This window comes from Hemibagrus wyckioides, linkage group LG24 (assembly GCF_019097595.1).
Source record: "Hemibagrus wyckioides isolate EC202008001 linkage group LG24, SWU_Hwy_1.0, whole genome shotgun sequence".
Classification (NCBI taxonomy): domain Eukaryota; kingdom Metazoa; phylum Chordata; class Actinopteri; order Siluriformes; family Bagridae; genus Hemibagrus; species Hemibagrus wyckioides.
The window spans coordinates 15,832,456-15,850,184 of NC_080733.1; the positions used below are offsets into that span (position 1 = coordinate 15,832,456).

Genomic DNA, 17,729 nt, shown 5'->3' on the forward strand with positions numbered 1-17,729 from the left:
GAAAGAGGAAAAATAAATTAAAAAGCTGATTTAAAAAGAGTAAATAATGGAGACAGCAAGAAAGTAAGAAAAAAGAAAGGAAGGCTGAATGAGAAAAAAAAGGTAAACAGTGTCCAAACTAATAGCCCCACCCACTTGTTTTCTATTGGCTCACAAAAGACTGAGGCTGATGAGTTCATGGGTGGAAGTTCACTAAGATATCGGCGACACAGAAGCGCTAGCATAAGCAAACACTAGACTTCCTGCCTTCTCTGGACTGCCTCTCTGTGGGGTGAACGTTACTGGGGTTTGTTCTGACTGCTGACTTCAGTTCTGCTGCTGGGGTCAGTGACTCTCGTGTCCTGCTCAGAGACTGTGACAGAGCGGATGTTGTGGTTCTGACCTGAGACACAGTGATGCCGCACTTCTTGGCCAGCTCCTCCTTGGCTTCCTCGCTGGGGTAGGGGTTGGACAGGTGCGAGTAAAAATACTCATTCAGCACCTCTGTGGCCTGCTTGTTGAAGTTGCGTCTCTTGCGTCTGTGGACAGGAAAAAAAACCAGACACACACAATGAACTACAAATAAACAACAGACTGAACATTATCAGATGTTACATCACCAAAAAAGATGGAGGCATTTCGAGCGCGTGTGTGCATTTTCATGTACTTTATAAACTGATAACAGCTTCGACAGCCATTATCATTAACCGCAAATGTTCACCACTTTAATAGAGGTGCAGATCTGTGGTACATGTATATACACACAGCTCTGGAAAAAAAATGAGACCACTGCCCAATCTCCAGATGTGAACCCTATTGAAAACCTCTGGAATGTCATCAAGAGGAAGATGGATGGTCACAAACCATCAAGCAAAGCTGAGCTGTTTGCAAAAAGAGTGGTATAAAGTTCCCCAACAGCAATATGAAAAACTGGTGGAGATCATGGAGCCAAAACGCATGCAAATCAGGGTTATTCCACCAAATACTGATTTCTTAATGTTATTTAGACAAAGCATTAACACAATTTGTTTACAAATGATTTGCATTTTGCTTTATTTGAGTTATTAAAGCTCTGCAAATACTGCATGGTCTTGGGTTATTCTGACGTGTTGTCATTTCCTTTAAATATACACTCTAAATAACAATAGTTATATTTGGAATTTAGGAAATTTTATAGAAATATTGTCAGCAGTTCACAAAAAAATCAGTGTAGAGAAGCATATATATACAGAAGCAGTGTATATATAACAGACTCAGAGCTGTTTATACCTCACCGTGGGAACCGAAGCAGTGTGTATGTGTGTGTATGTGTGTGTATATGTGTATATATGTGTATGTGTATGTATGTGTGTGTGTGTATGTGTATATATATATATATATATATATATATATATATATATATATATATATATATATATATATATATACATATACATATATATATATATATATACACATACATACACACACACACACATGCATACATATACACACACACAGGGGTTGGACAATGAAACTGAAACGCCTGGTTTTAGACCACAATAATTCATTAGTATGGTGTAGGGCCTCCTTTGCAGCCAATACAGCATCAATTCGTCTTGGGAATGACAGATACAAGTCCTGCACAGTGGCCAGAGGGATTTTGAGCCATTCTTCTTGCAGAATAGTGGTCAGGTCACTACGTGATGCTGGTGAAGGAAAACGTTTCCTGACTCGCTCCTCCAAAACACCCCAAAGTGGCTCAATAATATTTAGATCTGGTGACTGTGCAGGCCATGGGAGATGTTCAACTTCACTTTCATGTTCATCAAACCACTCTGTCACCAGTCTTGCTGGGTGTATTGGTGCATTATCATCCTGATACACAGCACCACCTTCAGGATACAATGTTTGAACCATTGGGTGCACATGGTCCTCCAGAATGGTTCGGTAGTCCTTGGCAGTGACGCGCCCATCTAGCACAAGTATTGGGCCTAGGGAATGCCATGATATTGCAGCCCAAACCATCACTGATCCACCCCCATGCTTCACTCTGGGCATGCAACAATCTGGGTGGTACGCTTCTTTGGGGCTTCTCCACACCGTAACTCTCCCGGATGTGGGAAAGACAGTGAAGGTGGACTCATCAGAGAACAATACATGTTTCACATTGTCCACAGCCCAAGATTTTCGCTGCTGGCACCATTGAAACCGACGTTTGGCATTGGCACGAGTGACCAAAGGTTTGGGTATAGCAGCCCGGCCATGTACATTGACCCTGTGGAGCTCCCGACGGACAGTTTTGGTGGAAACAGGAGAGTTGAGGTGCACATTTAATTTTGCAGTGAGTTGGGCAGCTGTGGTTTTAAGTTTTTTGGATACAATCCGGGTTAGCACCCAGACATCCCTTTCAGACAGCTTCCTCTTGTGTCCACAGTATATATATATATATATATATATATATATATATATATATATACACACACACACATACATACATATATACATACATACATACACACACACACAGCTTCGGTTCCCACTGTGAGGTATAAACAGCTCTGAGACTAGTCATGGACTCCACAAGACCTCTGCTGTGGAATCCTGCACCAAGACGTTTTAGCTAAATCCTTCACTTCCTCTAGATTGTGAGGTGGAGCCTCTATGGATCGGACTTGTTTGTCCAGCACATCCAACAGATGCTTGATTGGATTGGGATCTGCCAAGTCAACACCTTAAACTGGACATTGCTGTATTTGTCACATATACATTACAGCACAGTGAAACTCTTTCTTCGCTTATCCCATCCCATCCATGCAGGATCAGCCATGATGCAGCACCCCTGGAGCAAGATGGGTTAAGGGCCTTGCTCAAGGGCCCAAAGGTGGCAGCTTGGAGGTACTGGGGCTTGAACCCTGATGATCTGGTCAACGATCCGGAGCCTCAACTACTTGAGCTACCACCGTTAGGCAATACTGCTATCATGAAGAGGTGTAGATTGAAGATGCTGAAGATTTTGATCTGCAGCATCGTTTAGGTAGGTGCTTTGAGTCAAAGTGACATCCAGATGGACACAGGACACAACATTTCCCAGCAGAACTTTATCCTGAGCATCACACTTCCTCAATCAGCTCGCCTTCTTCCCACGGTGCATCCTGGTGCCAGTTCTTCCTAAGATCAGTGATTCGTTCATATCCGGCTGTCCACATGATGTGATTGATCAGACCAGATCGCCTTCTTCCACTGCTCCACGGTCCAGTTCTGATGCCCATTATAGGAGATTTTGATGGTGTACAGGATACAGCATGGTCACTATGACCACTCTGCAGCTCCACACAGCAAACTGTGATGCTCTATGTGTCCTGAATCTTTTCTATCATCACTTTTTTAGCAAACCGTTGCCACAGTAGCTCTTCTGTGGATTCAGACCAGACAGCACAATGTAGGGTTAGCCGCATGACCCGCTCAATGGTTCACCAGTTAACCTCAACACACTATGAAAACCACACGACCTGCTGTTTCAGAGAAGCTCTGACCAGTTGTCTAGCAATCAAAACTTCTCCCTTCAACTTAAAGTCACTCAGATCTTTACACTTGCCCGTTTTTCCTTCTTCAAACACTTCGAGAACTGACCGTTCACTAAATACATCCCACCCCCATGTTTCGTTAAAGCACGGCGTGCTGACTTTTTTCTAGCACTTTCCATACCTTTAAAGAGACTCTGAATGTTAAAATCTGGAGCAGTTTACATCATAAAAATCAGGTCACTGATGATCATGGTAACATGAAAAAAAAAAAAAAGTCAGAAAGCGTGGAAATATTTACTCTTAGTTAATCTTTTCCATTCAGTCAAATCTGAAACAAAACAGGCTAAAGGGTTCACAGGAAACCTTAGATCTCTGATCAGGGTTGCTGTGCGCTAGACGCTAGCCCCATGACATTATCGTTCATGTGACCCACATAGCAACGGTAACCGTGCGGTGACTTAGATTAGTGTTCGTCGAGAGCAATGTCTGGTGTCTGATCTCTGGATCAAAGTGAAAATATGCGGCACTCAAAGCAAATCTGCCTTTCTTGTAGGAGGTTACATTGTCAACACACACACACACACACACACACACACACACACACACACCCACCTGGCGTCGAGGAAGCGTGAGCGGAGGATCATGACTGCCTCGCAGGTGCTCTGCTTGAGCTGCATCTGGATGGAGCTGAACTTGCGGTGAATGATGGCCACCATGCGCTCGATCTCTTTGGGTGAGATGGGCCGTGTGCGTGACTGCTCTCTCAGCAGGTTCATCACGTGGTTGGTGAATTCACTGCAGGCCTGGAAAACACACACACACACAGCAACTGGGTTAGTACAGAGTACACAGCTGCACAGATCTAACCACACACAGCTGTACCACAAGCCTGTGATTCTAATTACATACACAATGGCCTGCAGTCACAAATTACGATTCATAACTTTACTTTTCTCCATCGTGGGCGTCACCGTGTTATACGTAAGAAGCGACAGAATTCACGCTAAATTCATTTTCACACCTCGGCGCTGATGAATCGGATCAGTCAGAGGGTGTCGAGTCGCTTCCTCTGAATGTCTATATCAACGCGCTCATTCTGATACATTAATACGTTACTATGGTAACAAACAAGAGACGTATACAGTGGACACTGGATAATTCATGCCATGTCCACACTGATACGTTTTTGTTTAAAAACTCATTTTTCTATCCGTTTTAGCCTTCGTCCAGACGGTGTTTTTAGTCAATGAAAACGTATCGCAGTGTGGACCTTGTACGTTTTCCTCGTGCGCAGTACAGGGACATACACGTTTTCACACGTTTCAGTGCGGATGACCAACTTTTGGGACACGATTCAAAGCAATAATATGGACATGGAGCGATTTTAGACAAAAACATTGTTTTCAAATGTATCCGGATTAGTGTAGATGTAGCCTTAATGCAATTTTGGTTTTAATATTTTTATAGAATTTACCAATATGTAAACACATAGCATTTAACAAACCCCCAGCCCTTATCCCCAAACCCTAGAGCTCATACTGTCTATTAATTCGAATAAGAATTACAGGTGATGTTAAAATAAATAATAATAAAATTAAGTACAAAATAAAATAAATTAAATTAAATTAAACAAAAAATAAAATAAAATAAAAGGGGGGGGGGGACAAAAACAAGGCAAACAAACAAAAAAACAATTAATAATAGGGCATTATATAAAATGGTCAACGCCTTAATGCATATAGCATGAAGCACTACAGGACATGATGATATACACTATATTGCCAAAAGTATTCGCTCACCTGCCTTGACTCGCATATGAACTTAAGTGACATCCCATTCCTAATCCATAGGGTTCAATATGACGTCGGTCCACCCTTTGCAGCTATAACAGCTTCAACTCTTCTGGGAAGGCTGTCCACAAGGTTTAGGAGTGTGTTTATGGGAATTTTTGACCATTCTTCCAGAAGCGCATTTGTGAGGTCACACACTGATGTTGGACGAGAAGGCCTGGCTCTCAGTCTCCGCTCTAATTCATCCCAAAGGTGTTCTATCGGGTTGAGGTCAGGACTCTGTGCAGGCCAGTCAAGTTCATCCACACCAGACTCTGTCATCCATGTCTTTATGGACCTTGCTTTGGTCACTGGTGCACAGTCATGTTGGAAGAGGAAGGGGCCAGCTCCGAACTGTTCCCACAAAGTTGGGAGCATGGAATTGTCCAAAATGTCTTGGTATGCTGAAGCATTCAGAGTTCCTTTCACTGGAACTAAGGGGCCAAGCCCAGCTCCTGAAAAACAACCCCACACCATAATCCCCCCTCCACCAAACTTTACACTTGGCACAATGCAGTCAGACAAGTACCGTTCTCCTGGCAACCGCCAAACCCAGACTCGTCCATCAGATTGCCAGATGGAGAAGCGCGATTCGTCACTCCAGAGAACGCGTCTCCACTGCTCTAGAGTCCAGTGGCGGCGTGCTTTACACCACTGCATCCGACGCTTTGCATTGCACTTGGTGATGTATGGCTTGGATGCAGCTGCTCGGCCACGGAAACCCATTCCATGAAGCTCTCTGCGCACTGTTCTTGAGCTAATCTGAAGGCCACATGAAGTTTGGAGGTCTGTAGCGATTGACTCTGCAGAAAGTTGGCGACCTCTTCGCACTATGCGCCTCAGCATCCGCTGACCCCGCTCCGTCAGTTTACGTGGCCTACCACTTCGTGGCTGAGTTGCTGTCGTTCCCAAACACTTCCACGTTCTTATAATACAGCTGACAGTTGACTGTGGAATATTTAGGAGCGAGGAAATTTCACGACTGGATTTGTTGCACAGGTGGCATCCTATCACAGTTCCACGCTGGAATTCACTGAGCTCCTGAGAGCGACCCATTCTTTCACAAATGTTTGTAAAAACAGTCTGCATGCCTAGGTGCTTGATTTTATACACCTGTGGCCATGGAAGTGATTGGAACACCTGATTCTGATTATTTGGATGGGTGAGCGAATACTTTTGGCAATATAGTGTACATAAGTAACAGCAGCTTTATTATCAGTAACATTCCCCCAAGTGTTTTATTCCTTAAACACACACAACTTCATACACTTCACTTTGATGCACATGTTTTTAAAAATCTTCTACACTCTTGTAAAGTCTCGACTTTTTCTCTATTATCTTGTACTAAATCCTCTCGAACAGCGCTGTAGGCTGATCATATTCTTGGATCTGTTGAAGATGTCGCTCTGGATAAAAGCTCCGGCACTGAATACAAGCGTAACCTAATTCGTATTTACTCGAATTTCAGACAAATCACTGGGAGATTAGTTTAACGCTCCAGCTGAGCAAAACAAGCTTCTTCACTCCCACCTGTTCGTATTTCTCCAGCTCGGAGTGGTAGATCTGGCGGATCTGAGCGAGTTTGGCTCTGTAGTCCGAGTGCTCCACGCTGCCGTCGTTCGGCGATCCTCCGGCGGCCGCCGCCGCTGCCGCCGCGGCAGAACCTCCGCCTTTCTCGGGACCGGAAACTCCTTCGGCCAGCAGCATGTTATCCAGGCGCATGATCTGGGGGTCTGGGGGATCCTCCTCCTGCACACCACGGATGCTCAACACTGCGGGATGAGAGGAGAGGACACGGCTGCGGTCAGACCACACGTCAAAGATGTATATTTATAACAGGATACTGTTCGGCAGGTCAGCAATTAAATCACACACACTGTGCAAAATATTTGAGAATGCCGGCTCATATTAAAATTCACACGGTCTATACATGGTTATATTTTTTCTGCAAACTCTGTGAGCTCTTCTGCTCTTGTCCAGCAGAGGGCAGCATCGCCCGCCTCAGGGCCTGCGGGTCTGTGTGAGGCGAGCATGAGGCATGGCTGCAGTAATACGAGAGCGTGCGCCATCAGCCGCAGCAATCCGGCAGTGTATTAACCCGAGACCTGTCACATCTCTCACACGGCTCTCACACACACGGCTCTCACACACACACACACAGCAGGGGCTCATATCACACAGTACAGAGCTACGCTGTGCATCACAAGACAGGAGGAAAGAAAAACCAGTTGAAGGACAACATTCCTGCATTCTGTGTCTCTGTGTGTGTGTGTGTGTGTGTGTGTGTGTGTCTTGTTTCTAAAGCGACACAAACTTCAAAGAGTTCATTCTTTTACACACACGCATCACTCCTGAGTGTGTGTGTGTATCTCTGTGTGTGTGTTACTAATGAGGATCTGCTGACTGCTTCCTTCCAAACACGAATCAAACATTCCCTTTGTGTTCGCCTGAGAAACTTAACTGATACCACATTTTTAGATGAGTCTTAACCTCCCCCTACACACACACACACACACACTTTCTAACTTTTCCTCTCCTTAAACAATCTCCTTCCTTTAAACTTTTCCCCCCTCCCTCCATCCCTCCCTCTCTGGTTTCTTTCTTGTTCCCTCTTGCCTCTCCTGGGTGCCTCCATTCAGGTCTACCCCCGTATCCCCCTTTCTCTCCCTCTCTCTCTCTTTCTCTCTCCCTCTCCTACATTCCTTCTCTCTCCATCACTCCCCCTCTCACGGTTCAGGAATGCGCCGTACCCAGCCGACTGAACTAATGACCTTCATTCGCCCATCCCTCCCTCCCTCCCTCCCTCTTTCTCCCGCCTTCTCTCCTTGCACCTCTTTTTTTTCCCCTGGCTTTCTATCTCAGCCTGTAAAACTCCAATAAACAGAGAAGTGAAACTTTTTTGGGATGGAAGAACAGGGGACTACACTAAATCACATTAAGAGCGTGTGCACATTTGCTTGGAGCCTGAGTACAAGAGTTTTCTTTCTTTCTTTTTTTTTTTAAAGCTATACTGCAAGAAGATGGGAGATTTAAAATGTTGTTTTTTGGGAGGGTGGTGGGGGCAAATAAACAAAAACAAACAAACCAACCCTGTCAGGTATAAAATACTAACGACTGAAAGAAAAGGAGGCACCATTTTATCAAGAGACTCGCACACTCGCCCTTCCTCCACAGGCCTCTTTAACCCTCCCCCCTCTGTCTCACCACACACACGGACACAGAGAGAGAGAGAGAGAGAGAGAGAGAGAGAGAGAGAGAAGAAAAAGAGCAAGCAAGAGACTGTGTGAAAAATAGAGATACAGAGAAAAAGAGAAAAGGTGCAAGAGAGAGAAAGGGAGAGAGAAAGAGAATATGAGAGAGCATGAGAGTGAAAGAGATATAGAGAAAAAGGGAGAGAGAGAAAGAGAGGGAAAGAGAGAGGAAGAGAGAGAGAGAGGAAAAGAGAGAGAGAGAGAGAGAGAGAGAAGGGGGGGAGAGAGAGCACACACAATCGACCCTCCAGGTGGATCGTGAAATCTTCCTACACCACGCATTTACCCCACTTACCCCAATTAAGCTGTTGATTGCTAATCATCCCCCCAAACAGCCCCTTTCACATTGACTGAGGTTAACAGAGCTGACGATTAACCCGTCCTCCTGTCATTCACACTCGGTCACCTCACCAAAGCCCCCGAAAAAAAACCTGGTAATTAGCGAGTAATTAAAAGGCAAACGGTCAAAGACAAATGGAAGAATGCGTGTCTCCTTCTCGCCGGGTTTCCCCTCCGTCCCCGTCTGCAGCGCCGCGCAGCGCCTCTCTGCGTTCTTTAAGAGGATTAATAAAGCCAGACGCTAAATCTTTCAATTAGCGCGGCTCGTTAATACGCGCACGCCCACGTGTTAATGAGATAATGCACGTTTTTAATGCGCTACATCTGTCCGAGCTCGGCTTAATATCCTTCCGTTACGTAGAAAATAAACAAACGGATAAATCACACGGGCGATTTCGAGACGCTCGGGGTGGAGACGCGGGATATGAAATATTCAGTGTGAGCAGCTGCGTGACGTATAATAATAATAATAATAATAATAATAATAATAATAATAATAATAATAATAAGTGAGTGGTTGAGGTGCTGCTCAGGTGCTTGCTCAGGTGATGAGTTAAGAGCAGACGGAGAAGGTTTGGTGTTCTTGGCTGCTAGCTGTGTATTAATGGTGCCATTTCGAGTGCATTACAGGAGCCGCAGTCCATCACGGCTGCGCCTCGGAGCTCGGGGCTCGGCTCTCAGACGAGGCTTTTTTCCCCCCTCTGTACGCCGTAGCGCACCCTTCTCTCTCTCTCTTTTTCTCTCTGCGTGCGAGTGTGCGTGTCGGTGCGCTTACCCCCCACCACCCTGCCACCCCCCGGTGCCCCCCCCCTTACTCGCCCCCCCGGTCTCTCCCTCTGTTCTCCATTTCAGTCGAGTTCTCCATGTGAGCTGCAATCCCTCATGCTGTCAGCCCTCCCCTCCTCCTTCCCTCGCTCTCTCTGTAGACAGACAGGATTAGCATTTTAATTGCATCAGCTCTCTTGGGGATTCGCAGCCTTTCACTGGGGGAGAGAGAGAGGGAGAGAGAAAGAGTGGGGGGGTGACGGAAAAGGGAGAAAAGAGGAGAACCAAGGAGAAAATAAAAAGCAAGAGGAGTCATGAGAGGTGATATAAAAACATCAGGAAAACGATGAAACGCAGCGAGAAGGAGCGCATAAAGCACAAACGGAGAGAGAGAAAGAGAGAGACGGAGACTAAAAGGGTGGTTTGGAAGAAAAGACAGGGGGTGGGGGGGTGGGGGGGACTGGGTAGGGTGGTGGAAAAAAAAAACAGAAGAGGAAGATCACGGTTCATGGTGGGCTGAGAGAGCGAGAGTACGAGAACGATTACGAAACTGCCAATAAATCTCCAAGAGGAAGGCGAGAGAGAGAGAGAGAGAGAGAGAGAGAGAGAGAGAGAGAGAGAGAAAGAGGGAGGGAGGGAGTCTCCGAGAGATGAGAACACGCCGGAACGTTACGTTACAAACACGGACGCAACCCGGGCGCCAGAAACACGCAGCAGTACATCAGGGAATACAAAAAAAAAAAATCTAAATCCCACCCTCTCGTGATGATGTCATATTTCACCCGTAACTGGTTTTTAATGACTGAATTTATAACGAGCGTCTCGGTGACGGGATTTGACTCGGCTTTTCATCTGGTGGCGAGAATTACAAAATAAATTCCTGCTAGTCTCAGATAAACTAATAGATGTTCACTGTATCACGCTGTCGTTACACACCGAACATCAGGACTAGGGCTGGGTCATGTGACCAAAAATAAATAAATTCAAAATATCTGAAGGAATTTCTATAATTCACAATGATGGATTAATTATTAGGGGGAAAAAAACAAGCAAAATATAGAATTTAAAAAAAAGTCCAAAATTTCCAGAAAAATGAGACTGAGTATTTCAAGATTATAAAATAATAAAAATATATACAATAGCATCATATAAGAGGAGATGATGAAAGACTTTAAAGTCCAAAGGAAATATTCGAATCCAAAACAAAAAATTAAAATAAATAAATAAAAATAATTTAAAAAACACTAACATTTCTACAAATAAAATTTAAAAAATATATTTTTTTAAATAATTAAAGATACATTTCTCATCTCATGTCTGATTTTTTAAAAATAATTAAATAAACTAAACAAACAGTATTTGCTCGTTTTATTTATTTATTTTTTTGTTTTATTATTCCACCAATAAGAAAAAAAAAATCCAAATTATTCTATGAATTTTAAGCCAATAGAACTTGCTCAATAAGGCTTCTTCTAGTCTTAAAGGGCACTCAGAACCGTCAGCTTCATCATAAACACTTGGAAGGTTTTCCTAAATATTAAACTACATTATTTACATTAAAAAACATGCTGATTCATTTCAAATAAAAAAAACTAAAAGAGGAAAAAAAAAAAATCTTACACCGCTTTCACGTAGGCACGAGGCGAGAAACGATGAAGGAGGGAAATGATATGAAACGTTAAATACTCAGAGGAAAGTGTCGGGATGATTAATAATAATTAATAACCGTAATTAGATTAAAGCAGGTCTCATTTGTGTAACGAGATACGAGAGAAAGAGCCGTCATGACAAACCCAGATGCAAATCAGTGAATAAATGCTGAACTGAGGGTGAGTGATTGGAGATATGATTGAGCCTCAGTTAAATATAGGGACAGAAATTTGCATACATTCATTTAAATATAATGCGACTAAGTTTAAATCAAATCATTCACAAAGCTTTATTAAGATGAGGAGATGAAGTTTAGAAGGAAATGCTTGTGCCGACTTGATCAAGCCAATACTTGATGACTGACTTTATAAACTGAGAAAATAACCACAATTGTCCTCAATCGGGCTTGAAATTCTTTACATTTTCTCAGTCTGCCCTTATTTGTTTATTAAGGAGCATGTAGCACTTTCTAACACTAAAGTTCTATTTACTTTCTCAGAAAAATCAAATCACTGAAACTGGAGACTCGCTCCATCAATGTTGAATAATCTCCTTTTAGGAGAGAAAGATTGATTTTGTCAGTAAAATAGAAATGTGTTGTTTTTTATTTACTATTAAGCCCTAGATGGCGTAGCTCGATCCCCTCGCGAGTCCCGGTTTACGAGTTGTTAATGGAAAGGTGTTTAAGGAGGAGAGCTTTAACTCCACAGTTGCTGATGAAGTCTTTTAATGGGGATTTTGGAGGGTTGGGATGCTCCTGTAATCCTCATTTCCTGTCTAGAACTGAGATAAGATAAAGGACATCGGCATTGTTCTTCTCTTATATCCATTGTCCCGACTTCCTAAGATCCTTACTGCTGGTCCTCATGGTTACTAAACAGATTATTTATTTATTTATTTATTTTTATTTTTTTTAAACAGTAAGGAGCCAGAATTATCTACTGAACTCCAGACGATGAATAAAATAAAAACAATTACAAACAAAAAGTAAACCTAATAAAGCGATATGAAAGCGTATTTGTATTCCTGAAGCCTCAGCTGTGGATCAGTGGTTAATGTTGTGTCCTAGAAACCCAAGAGTTTGGAGTTGAAATCCCTCAGAGACGCTGTAGGGGTTTCGAGCGACACCCTTCACCCCTTCAGCCCCCGGGGCTCCATACCAGTCCTGACCCCGCGCTCCGACCCCGTGCTCCGACCCTGGATCCTTTCCAACTAGGGACATGTGAAGAAAGCATTTCATTGTACTGTACAAGTGTGTGTGTGTGTTTTATAATGATGACCGTAAAGCAGATTTTGTTATATCACCACATTATGTAAGTTTTTTTGGCTGTGTGAGAAATTCTCCTTCTCACCAAATCTCCCTGAAGATCCTTTGTTTTTAAAACTAGATATTTATCCAGACCCAGAGAATATTTTTCTGCAGGAAGCTCTTCGTAAATGTGCATTCATTCCTCTAAATGTGAATTTAGCTTTATAACTAGCATACTAGATGAGCTGGGGTTTGACCTAGATTAATGGACATTGTCTCAGAGTAGCTTCACAATAGTAGAGAAACATAGAAATATGAAGTTTAAAATGAAGCTATTTATTTGTAATTGTTCACTATCTTTCCGGATAATGCTAGCTAGCTTGAACTAAGCCGGATTTATTTCCAATATTTAGCTGAACTGAGAGGAATTTTCTAGTTTTGTAGAAAATATTGTGGATAAATCACGGTCACAAATGCTGCTTTAGTTTATAGTGCTAATACTTTAAGTCTAATACTTAGGGGTGTGTATACTTATGCAACTAGTTAAGTTATTTTAGTTTCTTTTGTCCGTAACATTAATGTTTTTCACTTTAAATGTGGAAAAACTTCTGACATTTTTCTCACAATTTCTCTGTTTTTTTGTTTTTGTTTAGGTAAAAAAAACCTGCTATTTTAACAGCCATTTAATATCCATTTTATCTATAAATGGTCATTCTTTCTCTGCTAAAACTAGCCATCACACATGAGCTAATCTGACAGGATTTCAGTCAAAATTCATCCATAAATGTTTCCTTATCTTTGCTGCTCATTTTTAGCTTGAAAACACGTGCTAGCTATCCAGAGTCTTGAGGGAATTCAGTTCTCTGCTAATGCTAGCAAGAAAACATGAGCTAACCTGAGAGGATTTTTTCAGAGAATTCAGTTCTAAATGTTCATTATCTTCCCTGCTAATGCTAGCAACAAAGCATGAGCTGACCTTTTTGAGGGAATTTACTTCTAAATGTTCAGTATCTTCCCTGTAATGCTAATGCTGGCTAGAAAACATAAGCTGACCTGACAGGATTTTTGACAGAATTCAGTTCTAAATGTTCATCATCTTCCCTGCTAATGCTAGCTAGAAAGCATGAGCTGACCTGAGAAGATTCTTTGAGAGAATTCACTTATGAATGTTCATTATCTTCCCTGCTAATGCTAGCAACAAAGCATGAGCTGACCTTTTTGAGGGAATTTACTTCTAAATGTTCAGGATCTTCCCTGTAATGCTAATGCTAACCTGACTGAGTAAAAACAGCTCAATAAATGTCTAATCTTTCTCTGCTATTGGCAGCAAGTAAACATGAGCTAATCTGACAGGATGTCTGATAATCATCCATAAATGTTTATCATCCTCCTCCCTGCTAGTGCTAGCCAGCAAAGGTGAGCTAACCTGACCGGATTTCTCCGCTAGTGTTAGCTCGCAAAACAACCTGAGTTCATAATCTTTATCTGATTACACTAGCTAGCCAAAGGGAGCTAACTTGACAGAATGTCTTGAGGGAATTTATTCCTAAATATTCATTAGCTTATTTGCTGACACTAGCTAATGTGAATGTAAAAATCTATCTATAAATGTTCATTATCCTTCTCTCTAACTGATACTAACTAGCTAGCTAAATGATCCAAGGCATGATTTCTGAGAGATTTAAGCTAATAATAGTTTTCTGTGAGAATTTATTACTTAATGTCTAGATATAATCCACATGAGAGATTCCTGTGAGCTTAGCATGTTTGCTAGCTAGCGTTTGTAGAAATTTGTTGAAAGGACATGTAGTAATTAATTTTCTTCACAGATTATGCATAATAAAGCACAAGAATGTTTTCAAACCTTCAACCTGATGGGATTTCTCCCGTAAAAATTCTTCCCTATTAGAGAAGAGGGAAGCTAGTTTGTGCTAGTTAGCGAATCTGAGGTAATCTAACGAGACTTTTTGAGACTTAGCTTCCTGGAAGGTGAAACTCTGTAGAGCGCTAACAGCTAATTATTAGTAGATGACTAATGGCTGATATAATGGAGAGTTAAGGAAAGGGAGGGAAAAAATGGACTGTGACAATAGAGGGAGTGGGAGCAGGAGTATTAGCGTACTTAAAATAGTGCAGTGTTTGTGTTGTGATGGTGATCCTCTGTGGTCGGTGTCGTGAGGAATGATAATTGAGCAGTAAGACTCTATAGGAAACAGATGTTAATGATTTGACCTACAGAACCTAATGGAAAAAAGTGTTGAGGCATTCTTGAGAGGTGATTCACTCTGTGTGTGTGTGTGTGTGTGTGTGTGTGTGTGTGTGTGTGTGTGTGTGTGTGTGAAGTAAACAGGATGTGGGCATTGAGACACGCACACACACACATGCACCCCAACTGTATTTCAGAACTAATTTTTTTTTTTTTTTTTCCTGTGTCCTCAGGTGCCTTTGTGATCTGCTGGACCCCCGGGCTGGTCATCCTGCTGCTGGACGGTTTACAGTGCACAAGCTGCCAGGTGCTGAAATACGAAAAGTACTGCCTGGTCCTGGCCGAGTGCAACTCCCTGGTGAACCCCATCATCTACTCGTGTCGCGACGAGGACATGAGGAACACATTTAAGCGCATCCTGTGCTTCCTGTGTAGGCGGGACCAGGAGCAGGAGGTTGAGCCCAGTAACATCTACTCGGACACTTTGAAAACGGACGGGCTGCTGACAGAGAAATACTCGGACAACGGCAACCACAACCACAGAGAGCGCATATCATTCTGAAAGCTGGCCTTCTCTTAGTCAGAAAGACCGTATCATGCCGATCACGTCCCCTGAACAATACGAGGGCTAGTAAATGTAGCAGATGGTCAGATTTGTACGTGTCGGCGTCTGAGCATCTAATGCCACGGTTCTCAACCACAGGTCTGGTGTTGAGTCAGGAATAAAATCCTCCCTGGTTATTTTTCTAGAACAGAACATCCTGCAGTGTTTTGTTCCTCTTCCACCACAGCAATCTGATAATGTAGTATTAACACAGCGTACGTTATAACAGCCATAAAACCCTCATGTCTGATCTCCTCACGTGTCAACATATCAAACGCCACCTCCGTCCTGTCATCGATAACGAATCGACCAATCGGATTTGAGAATTGAACAGCGCTGTGTCGTGTTAAAATATAATTTATTAGTAGCTGTAAAGGAAATTATGCCACTTCTAATCACTTTTATATTTTTTTTTTGTAAAAAGATATATATAATATAGATAGATGGATAGTGTGTGTGTGTGTGTATATATATGTATATATATATACACACACACACACATCTCTATCTCCATCCTTTTTTTTTTTTGGTCATCTCAGGATAAGATGCTCCTCCCTTTGAATTTAAATAAATAAAAAAAAAGTCAAGACTTTGGCATGTGTAATGTTAAAACTTTTGTAAGTCCATACGGAGTTGGACTCTTCTATACTACGATCGCAGTAATCTCTCTTGCCCCGGTCTCGTCGTGGGCGGAGTCATCGATGTGGTCACCGTAGTAACCAATACACAAGCGGTCTGATAATCACAAGATATCGCACTTTCTGTAATGTAGCATTGATGGACTCCATGGTGGTGGTAATAATAATAAATAGCTGATTAAATTCATTGAAAAATTACTTTTTTTTTGGTGAACTGGATAAAAATCAGGTTTAAAAACAAAAACCTTCCAGCACATGCTGTTTATTGTACATATCAAATATTGGGATTATTTTATTTTATTTTTTAAATAATAATTTTTGCCACACACAAACAGTTCTTGTCATTTACACCCCCTGGACATGTGGATGTTTTCTAAAACACTGTTGAATCTTTGTATTTTGTCTGTAATTACTGATGGGAACTCATGGTATCACCACTGTGGTTTAAATATAATTTTTTAAAAACCTGTTAAATGTTTTCTTTTTCCTTCATGTTCCCACTTGAAAGAGATGGGCCGACGATGAAGCGAATGAATCACACACCCGAGCTCAAAAGCACACTAGATTATTTTATTAGTTTTCGATTTTCTAATAAGGAACACTACAATTCTCATATTTCCTTTGTTTTGTGTTTTTTTTTCTTTTTCTCTTACTAGAACAGTTCTAAAGTTGAGGTATAAAAGGAGTTCATAGCAGACTAACAAGTCTGAAAATGGCAGGGTTTTATATACAAGAGAAATGGAGAGAACAGAACAGAGGTAAGGGAGAGGTAGAGAAAAGGAGGAGTGATGAATACAGAAGAGGAAAAGACGGGAGGGAGGGAAGGAGAGAGGGAAGGAAGGATACGCTACAGTTCTAGAGGGGGGAAGAAAATAATATGTAACAAAACCACAAAATCTGTGCGTTTGTTTTCGGTGCAGTGAAATCGAACCTCGTCACATGATCTTGTGTGTGTGTGTGTGTGTGTGTGTACGGAAACGAGGGTTTGAGTGTATGGTCAGGGCTCTCACTTTCTGGTGTGGATTAAACTCATGATGAGGCTTCGTTAAATCAGGATCTAACACGCGCTAACATGCAAACCGTCTCGCTACATCCAGCTTCCTGTTTAGTTTTTAATCCCTAAATGGTTATTGGATAAAATCTGACCTATGTGAGCAGTGAGAAAGGCCCAGGTGTAAACAGGATGTGAGACTCGTGTCTGTCTCAGGTGAGACGCTCAAAGCAATTCCAGCAATATGGCGTAATTCCAGGATGTCGGGCCGTCTTGGCGTGTGTGTGTGTTTGTACATGGCGAACGTGTCTGTTCATGCCACAGCTGCAGCGAGGGTTTAAAGACGTCGTAAGCGACAAGCAGCTTTCAGGAATGGAAACGTCGCACGCCGGCAGCTGGGGAAAAGACGACGGCGACTACTATTTTTCACGGACAGCAAAGAGCCCGGAGCTGCTGGGAAAGCTGGATCTCCCGGAGAGCGAAGCAACACGCTCGTAAACCTGCGACCGAACCCGAGCCGGAACCTTTCGTGGTCGAGGAGCTTCTAGAAAGACGCGGAGACACGCTTCAAGGTTTCACCGCACGAACTCAATACAACAGATGTGTTTTTTCTTTTTTTATAAACAAAACAAAAACAACCCCAAAAACAAACTCAACAACATTACAAATACAAAATACAAACACTCCAGCTCATGAGTGGAGTAACGTCAGGAGAGGAGGAG

General features: G+C 42.5%; 1 protein-coding gene across 1 annotated transcript in view; it reads right to left on the reverse strand.

Moving 5' to 3' along the window:
• Positions 1–7,448, reverse strand: part of LOC131345410 (pre-B-cell leukemia transcription factor 1-like) — an 18,989-nt gene extending 11,541 nt beyond the window's left edge. The window contains exons 1-3 of the mRNA XM_058378289.1: positions 6,845–7,448; positions 4,098–4,288; positions 383–518 (exon numbers count right to left, since the gene is read on the reverse strand). Coding sequence (XP_058234272.1) covers positions 383–518; positions 4,098–4,288; positions 6,845–7,036 — 519 coding nt within the window. The 5' untranslated portion in view covers positions 7,037–7,448. The remainder of the gene's footprint in view (positions 1–382; positions 519–4,097; positions 4,289–6,844) is intronic.
• Between the last annotated feature and the right edge of the window lie 10,281 nt (positions 7,449–17,729).